Source organism: Cygnus olor, chromosome 3, assembly GCF_009769625.2.
Source record: "Cygnus olor isolate bCygOlo1 chromosome 3, bCygOlo1.pri.v2, whole genome shotgun sequence".
In the NCBI taxonomy this organism is placed as follows: Eukaryota; Metazoa; Chordata; class Aves; order Anseriformes; family Anatidae; genus Cygnus; species Cygnus olor.
This window is the reverse complement of record NC_049171.1, coordinates 99,684,426-99,695,551: the sequence shown is the minus strand read 5'-3', so window position 1 is coordinate 99,695,551 and position 11,126 is coordinate 99,684,426. Positions and strand designations below refer to the sequence as shown.

The 11,126-nt window shown below is 43.1% G+C and overlaps 1 protein-coding gene across 1 annotated transcript; it reads right to left on the bottom strand.

The window, feature by feature from the left end:
• Window positions 1–459: 459 nt before the first annotated feature.
• Window positions 460–10,728, bottom strand: SLC30A10 (solute carrier family 30 member 10). The gene is made up of 4 exons (XM_040551151.1): window positions 10,176–10,728; window positions 9,827–9,910; window positions 6,151–6,390; window positions 460–5,410 (listed from the first exon to the last, which is right to left on the bottom strand). Exons 1-4 carry the CDS (start codon window positions 10,687–10,689, stop codon window positions 4,938–4,940), a joined length of 1,311 nt encoding a protein of 436 aa, XP_040407085.1. The 5' UTR covers window positions 10,690–10,728; the 3' UTR covers window positions 460–4,937.
• Window positions 10,729–11,126: the final 398 nt, after the last annotated feature.

Here is an 11,126-nt window from a genome sequence, read left to right as displayed (position 1 = left end):
AATGGTGGGTTTTTTCAGCCTTTATTAATGTAAGTGTAACCTTATCTCTCTGAAGAGAAATCCTATGGTACTTGGGCAGCATTGATGCAATGGTTTTCATCAACCACCAACAAGAGTTAGGTTAACAACGGAAAACAAATGTTGAGGGTTTCATTGATTTTTCCTTGAACGTATAGATTTTAATTTTACAGATTTGTGTTAGTGTCCTCCAAACCACTAGTGCTCTACCAGCTACAGGCTGAGGGACATTAACTAAGCTTATACAAATTGCCAAGCACTACCACTCCCTCCAAACCTACCATTATTTAAAAAAACTGTGTAGCTACATGGACAACTGAAGAATCAGACACTGTCAGGTAAGCCCCAGGCAGCAGATGACAACACTGATGCTAAGGAGAGAGGAACTCCCTATTGCTACCACACAAACAACAGGTTTATTTAAAAATGCAATTTATTTACAACACATTCAAACTTTATTTTGAAAAAAAAAAAAAAAGTAAAACTGTACATAAAATTCAGTTTTGCACTAACAGTTAATAAAACCACAGTGAGATTTACAATTCATTGATTCAGCAATCGTGGAAATTCCATTTTGGCACATTATTTAAATCACATTGTGAACAGAAAAGCTGGAGGAAGTTTTAAGCAACATAACTCCATAAATGTAACAACTTCATAGAGTGACATCCTCACATCAAGGTGTCACTGTTTAAATAAAGTATTTAACACAAAGTGCTTCCACTGTACAGCAGAGTAAATACTAAAACCTATAGAAATCTTCATAGCATTTGGATTACTTTTCCAGAAACATCCCTTTTACCTGCTTTCTAACAAGTGATCCAAGCTTTCCCTTAAGGTGTTAAGGAATGACTACTGACCCCCCCCCCCCGATTTCATTATACCTTCTGAGGTTTAGAAACCAACTTTCTCTAAAAGGTGGTTCAGGGGGAGTGCAGTGGAATTTATATATTTATATATTTAATTTATATATTTAAAGTCCCAATCTACTTAGACAACACTTCTATGCTGAAGAAAGGACATTAAATAATCCTATCCACAGACCTTGGCCTCAGAATAAAAGGGAGCATTCAGGAAGGTAAGCATTATAATAGAGGGAAGGGGGGAAAGTGTGGGAAGAACTGAACAAGGTAAAACAATTGGTTTGCAATGGTGAAGTACATCACACAGCAAGAACAGACAGGGGGACTTGAATAAAAATGGAGTGAAAAAAAAAAAAAAGCCAGTACATAAAAGAGGTGTTTGTAAATTGTGTTACAGGTACATATCCATGACCAGAAGGAGAACAAAATTGATCTGCTTTTATTGAAAAAAACAAATAAGAAGAACATTAGGAGGAAGGAAAAAATGGCTGCACTACAAATCAAAATAAGTATCTCAAAGGACACAAGGAAATCAACTGAAAACTTGGCAAAACAAAGACAATACTGCTTTTAAAAGGCCTAAGTTATATTTTTTTTTTTTACACAGAAGAGCAAAGGCAAGATCTGCGCTTTGTTACTGAAGAAAGAATTAACAATTGAATTTACACATTTGGTTAAAGAACATATGACAAGGTGACAAAAGTTTGAATTCACTTTAAACAAGGCCCACAACTGATGAAGGCCAGTAAATTGCTTTTGCATACCATGTCATGTATGCATACATGTTAATTTATTCCAGATTTAACTCTTGTTCCAGAACTATCTGCCAAGGCTAGCACGTTTTGTTGCCATACAGTTAAGTCACATGTATGGCAGGTTGTGGATCTGGGGGACACATAAACTGGCCAGCTGTTTGAAAAATTACCTGTGTTTTAAGCACATTTCCTTTGCTAAAGGACTTGGGGGGGAATCACTGCAAGAGAATCTGACTGCAGGAATGGTGAACTCAGAAGGGGGTACTTGAAGGGGACAGGGTAGCACAATCAACTTGCAACAGTCAGAAACTTTACATTATTGAATTGGAGGGGAAAAAAAAGCGGTTAAGTTAAAGAGGCCAGAAAGGAGAATTTATGACAATGCAATGTGCTCCAAGACTGAATTTAGAACAAGTGCCATAGATAAGTGCAAATACTGAAGTGTACTGTATTTCAAAATGAGGTAAACGTACTTCAAGAGAATTGGAAGAGGTGCTAACAACTTAAGGGAAATTAGCCAACACAAGATAGACACTTATTGGAATGATGTCTTCTATGAAAGTAGAAAGGGACCACCCAGCAGAGCTAGTTGTCACACATTTAAAACAGAAGAAAAATATTCTGTTGCAGGGCTCAAAGACAGGCAAGGATACTCAGTCAAAAACCCTATCTGGGTACCCTGAAAGCCCCTACACAGAAAATGCAAGGTTCGTCTCATCAGTAACATAGCTCTGCTGGTTTTGCTTGCTAATAAAGCATCTTTTAACTTTGCCTGTTTTCTAGGCCTGAAGATTTCTATATTCCCTGGTATTTTCCTATTTATTCACAGACAACAATTACAGTACATTCAACCAGACAAGAAAGTTCAAGAATGTTACTTCAATGTGTTTTCAGGTTACACCACTTTTAAAAACTTAAAAAAATAGATAACTACTGTTTTTACAAACACTGGAAGGATAGAGAAAAAGATGATAGTCCATTTTATCAAATACCCCAATATTACACATACTCTTTTTCTCTAATTCCAGGGTAAAACAATACTGACACTCCATCTTTCAACCATTTAGTAAAATGTGTATATAAAAAGATTACCTGATTTAAGACACAAATGCATAATTTATGAAAGGGTGCTTGTTTTAGAGGATATCTTGGAGGTAAGTTCCCGCACAGACTTTGTTGTTATTTTGGGAGAATTCTACTCCACTTCTCAGAAAACAAGTGAACCTATAAATATATTTGTTATTTAGATTTACACTCCTCCATTTAAACATCATAATAGATGAAAATAAGTACAAAAAGAACAGAAGCATGAGCTGTCTTACTTCATGCCACACGCTTTAAAAGGACAGAGCAGTTCTTGAAATGTTTCCTGATTTACATTAATTTGTGCAACAAACGCAAAGCAAAATCCTGCTGCTGCTAACAGGACCAAACACACTGGAGGATTAAGCTTTTAATGTTATTAACAAATAGTTTAATTTATATAATACAAACCCACCTTGAAAGGCTATAAAATACATTAATTCACCCAAGAATTGGTTCAAAAGGGGTAGGTACAAACCTAGAGGTGTGCAATTTAGACTGCAATCACTGGTCCAGTAAATATAATTTTCCAAGCAGCAAAATACCCTGCTGTGTGTTTTAATATTCATTGACTTTAACGTAACCATCCTTATTAAGGAGCTGGCTGCTTTAGAGCCAGTCGCGGTCCTACCAGGTCTTGGTATTTTCCCAGCCCAGCAGGAAATCAATTTGCCCTTTCCACTAAGCTGTCCCTGAGGTAAAGACACCACTATTTTTTAAAGGTGTCTCTGTGAACTGCTAACTAAATAGCCTGTCCAGGCCACATGGAGCACTGAAAAGCTACTTTTGAAAAAAAATGCATTTGAAAGCTTCTGGATCAGATCCACAGTGAGGCTAAGCACTGCCCTCAGTGTGTATTAGGTAGTGGGTTCCCTCTTCCAAAAACCCGGAGAGCAGACCCGACCAAAATCCAGCACTGCTGACAGGGCAAGTCATCTTGTTTTCCTTAAAGCACCCTTGCATGTCTTCAAAAAGAAGCAGCAGCAAAAAGGAGAATGGAAATGCTTCACTAAATACTTCAAAATGCACCTTTGGGTTTGGGGAGGAGAAGCAGGGCAGAGGGGAGGGCATAGACTTTTACAATAAATCAACAAGAAATAATTGAGATTAAAATAGGAAAATCTCCCAGTATTTATATATATATATAGATATAGATATAGATATTATACAAAAGCTCCCTCTAAGTTATAACACTGTTTTAAAAAACTTCTAATGGAATTTCTCAATATTAAGTTGTCTCTTAATAATAGCATTGCAGAATTTTAACTATTCATAATAGACACATTAGCTTATTTATTCAGCTTGAATAAGGACAGATGCTCAGTGTTAAAGATACTGCAATCATTCCACACAACAGTGAATAAGACTGTGGCTAGTATAACTTCTGTTGCTTGGGAGGTTGGGGGGGTAGAGGCAAGGGGTAAGAACTGAGTTGTTTAATCACAACAATGAACAAGATAAAAGTTAATTGGTGACTACTTGCATTTTTGCTTGCCAAAATCAGTAGAGACAATGCTAGTAATTCCTTAGTTTCATGACACAGAGCATATTCTTTAGCATCCTTCATCTGTGATTAGGCTGGCTCCAGCAGTTCTAGCAGAGAAGCAAGACCAGATTCTGCTCTGTCCCCAAATACAGGGGTCACGAAAACAATGCAAGCCAACCCTTTCCAAGTGCTTCCCCTCCAATCAGACACCATTATTTTCATTCACAAACTTCTGAAGCACAACAGTTACTGCTAAAAATGAACTGTCTATGCAAAGTGGGTTTTGAGGATCAGTAAAACATCTCTACTTAAGTCCTTTATAAATATACAGTACTTCAGCCCAGTACAATCATTAACTCGCTACAGGGCTCTCAGGAAACAGCTCACTTTGACAGAAAGGCAAGAGTTTCATTCCCAGTGGCACTGGTCATACACTGCAAGCATCAGGGTGGACAGCAATACACCTCATCCACTCTAACAACAGGAATTCACACATGGTTTGGTAAGGAACTGTGTTAGGCTGTATGGGAAAACTCTTAGATGAATGCACACTTTTCATGGAAATATTAACCCTTATTTCAGATACAAGCTTTTTTTAGGTGTATTTTGGTTTACAGCTAAAGCACAGAAATCTTTTTGCCACGTTAACTTCAGCTACAACCACTGATGACCCGCTTTCCTGCCTGGACACCTTTGTTCTATGAAAAAATTTTACAGAGTAGACCAAATTGTTTAAAATCGCGTACTGCTCAACTGCGACTTGTCAGACACTTCACAATTTTTCTCGTCGTTAACACTATTCTCTGTCAGTGCACACTCAATAGGGATTTCAATATCACTTTTACTTGAACCATTGTCTTTATGCAGTGCAGAAAGGCAGCTATCGTTTTTCTCAGTATAGCCATTACTTTTAGCCAGCGGTGCCTCCTGCTGACTGCAGCAGAGCTGAGAGTCACAAGCTTTTGAGATGCAGGGCGAGCTGCACAGGAGGTGGGAGGTCTTGTGGTCAATGTACTCAGGTTGGATGGTCACAGAATGGATCCCTGCTTCATGGAAAACCTTTCTTATTTTATAAGCAGCATCTTGGTAATCAGTAGGGGTTTGGCACTTGATATGAAGAGTAGCAATATTCTTGCCACCTGCAAGCTCCCATACATGCACCTCATGAAGGCTGCTAACCCCTGGTACACGAGCTAGTCTGTCAGCTGGAAAACATAAGAGAAAGATGTTAGATGGTTTGGTGTGCTGGCTAGGCCTCACTGAGAACCTAATCCAAAAAGAGCGGTCTCCAAACAGTCTTTCAAGGAGCTGTACTTAATAAGATACATCTGCTACTTGCTGACTTTGGTTCTTATGCAAGGTGACCACGCAAGCAGTCCCCTCCACTCTTTCTGAGCCCGTACCATCTCTGCCCACTGGCCATTTACCCACAGCTTATAGAAGCAATGTTGGAGTACCACTTCCTTGGCCAAGGTCCACATATTCTGGTTTGTTTAGCCCTGAGTGCGGTAGAACTCCAGAAAGACATATTTGCTATGCCACAATTAACCAGTGCAAACAGTGCTAGAGAGCTACAAAATTAGCCAGTCTTAATAGAATTTTCTAAGCTGTTTTGGAAGCCCTTCAGAAGAAGCCACTGCAGGGTTGGGAAATATTATAATTCAATGCCATTTCTTTCACAAACACCCCACACAAAGCATTAACAGCTCAAGACCTGGTATTTTTGATGTTTTTGGAGTACCACATACTCAAAATGCATGCTTTAACTAATCCAGAGAGATTTGAGTCATGTTGCTAGGACACAGGCACGTGACCATTTCCTCACAGTTCTTGAGAATTTAGGGCTATTATGAGTAAATAATCCAAACATGTCATTCCAGAAATAACATATGCATTGAAATCTATCATTAAAATTAATAGCATTTCAACAACAAATTTGACTTACTCAGTAGTTGCATATTAACACCTTTGGGAACCATCTGCAACAAAATAATTGAGGTCTCTTTGATGAGTGGGAATGCAGAAGACAAGATGATGACCACCATAATTATTGTCAGGCTCGGATCGATGTAGCACTGCCAGTTACAAGGAGCATTAGGCCCCAGAGGAAGTACATGGAAGATTGTAGCAGCAACTACCACAACCACAGACCCAAGTGCATCTCCCATAACGTGCAACAGAACACCTGAAACGAATGAAAAATTCTATTAGTTTTTTGGGTGGTTTTTTTTTTTTGAGCAGCAATAATGCTGTATTTTTCAAGTCTGTTCTACCTGACATGAAAAATGCAATATTCCAAGCACTCAAATCATTACCAGATTTTTCAATAACAGCTTTCAGAACAAAACATCAAGGGAAATACTGACTCCAAACCACAGCTGCTTAAGTGGGATGCATTATTAAACACATAGGGTACGCTAGCAACTGCAGTCCAACTCCAATGCCATGGCAACACAAAGTGTCTTTGCCTAAATGCCTGCAGATTATTAAGAGATCCTGGCACATGAAATCTCAACTCACAATTAAAAATTGATGACTAAATCTATCGGTTCTACCCTGGAAGCTAAGTCAGCCACAGACCACCCCCGGCGACTAATAATTATTTCTCCTCAATCAGTTTCTACTACTTTGTTGAAATCCCAAAAAATTACCAGAGTGAAACCTAAGGATTGACTATTCTTACAGTTCCAACTGCTCCCAAACTCCATTTTTTTGGATCAAGCTTGATTACTAATATTAAACTTTGTCCCACAAACACTACTAGAGCTCAGACTCAAAAAAGACCAGAATCCAGTTCAACAGTTAGGTGCATGGATGCCACAGGTGGTTTTGTTTGGTTCATTTTTTTTTAAAATGTGCATGTACTGCTCTAAATTCAGAGGAATGCTGTGTACCACTTCCTATGTCTATAGATACATTTTTGCACTCAAGGTAAAGACAGAAAACAGGCTCTTTTAATAACTCTTCACTGCTCTTTCAAGTGCAATGACCAAAGTGCTGTTCTTGCTACAGTTACAATAGTGTAAAAACTTCATTTTTTTCTTTGTTTTTCTCACTGCCTAATCTTGCCTCTTCCTGTCACTGCTAGAAAATACTCCAGTTTTTTCTGTCTTTACTGTTCAGACTCAGATTTCATCCCAACCTGTGCCTAATCTGTAGTACCTCTATGTATATGAGGTTAATTCCTTTGACAATACTTGTTATTCAGAGGATGTGACAATAAAACGGGCCAACTCCTTTTAATGTCCCTATTACAAGCAATTTCCAAAGCTCCACTCCAATGTAATCCCTTCCTCCGGGCTAGAGAAGCTGCGAATGGCTTCCTCTGAAACTCATTAACAACACAGCTAAGAGTTTTGACTCCTGTGATGATGGATTCTGGGTTTCTTCAGACCTAGAACCATGCCCGTGCTGCTGCTCCATGCCAGCTCTGGGCACGAACGCAGATCCTTAGCACAAGGGATGGAGGCAATAACCATCGGGGTTCCTTGGAACCGCTTGGATAAGATAAGAAAGCATAAACTCACACTGAATCCAGCTCTTTCTGGTGGAGTCAGGAGTGTGCTGCCCCATTTGGCAAACTCCCACGCGGTTTCACTTGCCGTAACAGTGTTGCAGTGTTTCCTCTTTCATTTATAAATAATCTGGATTCAGCATGTGCCATCAGCTATTGCACTAACAAGAGGGATAGGCAGGATGCAATTTCTAAGGTAACTAACTAAAGAGTGGAGCTTGAGAAGAGTGTTCCAGGAAGACTTCTTTTGAATTAAAAAAAACAACACAGTATACATGTAAGAATTTTGAAAAATTGTGAATTGAGAATATCAAATTAGAAAAATGCTTATTTAACTGACAGGCAAAGTGGTTAATACATATGTCTCAGTTATGCATCACATGAGGGAAAAGAAATGATCCCATTTCCCTGTAGACCCCCAAAAGCTATGGGTATAAAAACAGAACTGGAAGGCAATTTTTATTTAATAGTCATTAAGGTAAGACTATAGACAACACACAGCTTCCAACAGCTTGTGTGGGAAAGTCTGAACTACTCTGCATATGTTCGAGAATAAAAGGAATAATTTTAGACTACAATAATTAATCCAATTAGACAGAATATCTGGATTCCTGTTCTTACCATTTCTACAGCCAAGGAAGCAGTTCCTCTACCAACCCAGTTTGTCCAGCCAAGTTTTTTAGGGAGGCTCAGATTCTACAGTGTACCTAACTTTTTACCAAGTGACTGTGAAGTGAGTATAGCTATATAATTAACTTCCAGCAGCAAAGCAAATACAGATTTTGCATTTTAGAGACACATCTGTAACTCTGGCTAACAAAAATGGATTTTGCAAAGACAAAATTAAAGTAGCACCTAAAGAAAAATTATCTTTTTACAATTCAAGAAAGCCAGGCATCTTAAAATAACTGATAAAAAACTCCTCATCCTTCAGACATCTTTGACACCTGCCAGCATCAGTATGCCTAAACACTGTTGTTCAGGCAAATTCAGCCTTCCCTAAAATACACTCACTGGTTTCTTATCCTTCTCTCCTCCATCCCTGAAGATGGCAGTTTGCTACGCCAATACTCTTAGCACTCTAATGCCATAAAATCCAGCAACACTGATGCCTAGATATTCAGGCAATTGTCACTCTAGCACGTGGTTTAGTTTGCAAGGTGTCCTCCCCTACACACACATTTGCATAACTCTGCAAGCATTTTTTTAATCTGTTTTGAATAAACAGATAAACAAACCAAAAAAATAGGTGCCTGACTGCCATGACAACCTCATCAGATGAATTCATGTGATGCCAACTTGTATGACTTTGGAGGAAGACCACACCTTCTCAGATGCTGCTATGTGACCACAGGAAGCCTGAGGCTATCACTTTATTTTTGTCTTTGTAACAGTCCTTTCCTAGAAGGGAAAATCATTGTTAAATACACTACCTTGTGTTCTGTTAGGAATAGGTACATAAATCCGTATGCATATAAATACCTATATGCAGGGACTTGGTTAATTTATTCCTAGATGTAGTCATAATGTTTCTCTCTGCAGATAACAGAGATCTGCCAAAGCAGAACATAAAAGGGGCTTGACTCTGTCCCAGACTCTCTCAGGAAGAGGTTCACAGTTCAAGGACTTGGAAAAACACAAGTAGAGATACCAGTTTCAGCACCTTTCTCCTCGTGCTGACTACAAAACTTGTGACTACCAGTGCTGGGATTTAAAGAAGCTCTGTTTTCTGCCTAAAAGCATTTCAAACTTGAGAACCACCCAACTAGTCATGCAATGACAAAGAAAAGTCTCATAGATACCTGCTTGACCTTCCTCTATGGCCTCTAGTGGCTTGAGCTAAGAGCAAGGAGCTTTGCTCCTTTCCACAAAGTCCAGCTGCAGTCTTCTACAGAACCAAAATGAGCCAAACCAGCACCACATAGATTTGCCATTACCCATGCTATCTCACACGACCAAAACCTTTTTGCTAACTGTGTCCAGACACGCAGAGGGGTCCTCAGCTCCATCTCACACTGACATTTGGGGGGAAAAAAAATTTAAATGGAAGGTAGAAAGTGTTTAAAGTTAATGCGACGTTAGCCTCATGCTGCCATGCCATACATACCTCTGATGTTCAAGGCTTCGGACTTTTTCTCTACTTTCCTCTCAGACCCCTCTTCAGGGCTTTTTTGGTCGTTTGGGGATTCACCTGCATTCAAAGAAGAAACGCTGTGTTGTGTATAAGTTCTACAAACAGAAAAGACATCAACCTTCTCAAGACCAGCTCCTTTCCAAGAGACGACGAGAAGCCAAGCCCGAGGCCACCCCGCACCCCCACGGCCGGCCGCGCATAGACGGGGGGGGCCCGGCGGGGAGGGGCGGCACCGGGGGCGGGCAGGGGGAGCCGGGGCCGGGTTGGGAACGAAGCGGGGGGCACGGGGAGCGGGGCCGGAGAGGCTGCAGCCGAAAGGCACCTGCTCGGTCGGCGTCGTCCCGCGGCTCGGGCGCCCCCCCCGTCGGGGCGGCGGCGGCAGCGGGCGGCGGGGCCGGGGTGCGGCGGCGGCGGCAGCAGGCGGCCCAGTCCTGGAAGACCAGCAGCCCCACCAGGTTGACGGCCAGGCCCAGGGCGCCGACGATGAGCACCAGCTCGGCGTCGTCGATGCGCTCGGGCCGGGCCAGGCGCAGCAGGGCCTCCACGCAGATGGTGAAGCAGAGGGCGGTGAGGAAGACGGCGTTGCTGAGGGCGCCCACCGCCTCGGCGCGGCTGTAGCCGTAGGTGGCGCGGGGCCCGCGGCGGCTGCGGCGGGCGATGCGGCCGGTGGAGAGCCCGACGCAGAGCGAGATGAGGTCGGACAGCATGTTGAAGGAGTCGGACACCAGCGCGATGGAGTTGCCCAGGTAGCCCGACACCAGCTCGGCCACGAAGAAGCCGGCGGTGAGCACCAGCATGAAGATGAGGCGGCACGTCTTGCCCGAGTACCGCCCCATGGCCAGCACCGACACCGCCGCCGGCACCCGCAGCGACCCCGGCCCGGCCTGGCCCGGCCCGGCCCGGCCCTTAACGCCGCCGGCACCGCCCCGCCCCGCGGACCGCCCCCGACCGCCCCCCAACCGCCCCGCCCCGCCGGTACCGGGGGGCTGCGGGGAGCCCCGGCGGTGGGGGACAGGGGGGGCGAGGGGACACTGGGGGGGCGGGAGACCGGGGGCGGCCCCGCACGGGCGGCGAGGAGAGGTCGGGGCGCGGGGGGCTCGGGGGGAGCCCCCCCCGGTTCGCCCGGAGCCCCCCCGGGCCGCCCCGACGGCGGGAGGTCGGTGCGGAGGGGCCGGCCCCGCGTCGCGGTACCGACGGTCTGGGCGAGGAGGGCGAGAGGGGGGAGACGGACGGACAGACGGACAGACAGACGGACAGAGCCCCCTGCTGGGCC

Excerpts from the sequence above, each read along its gene's own strand:
- SLC30A10 (XM_040551151.1), bottom strand. The coding sequence starts at position 10,689 with ATGGGGCGGTACTCGGGCAAGACGTGCCGCCTCATCTTCATGCTGGTG. Across the intron at positions 9,911-10,175 it reads GGACGACGCCGACCGAGCAG|GTGAATCCCCAAACGACCAA; the intron begins GTGCCTTTCGGC and ends CTTTGAATGCAG. Across the intron at positions 6,391-9,826 it reads CGAAGCCTTGAACATCAGAG|GTGTTCTGTTGCACGTTATG; the intron begins GTATGTATGGCA and ends CATTCGTTTCAG.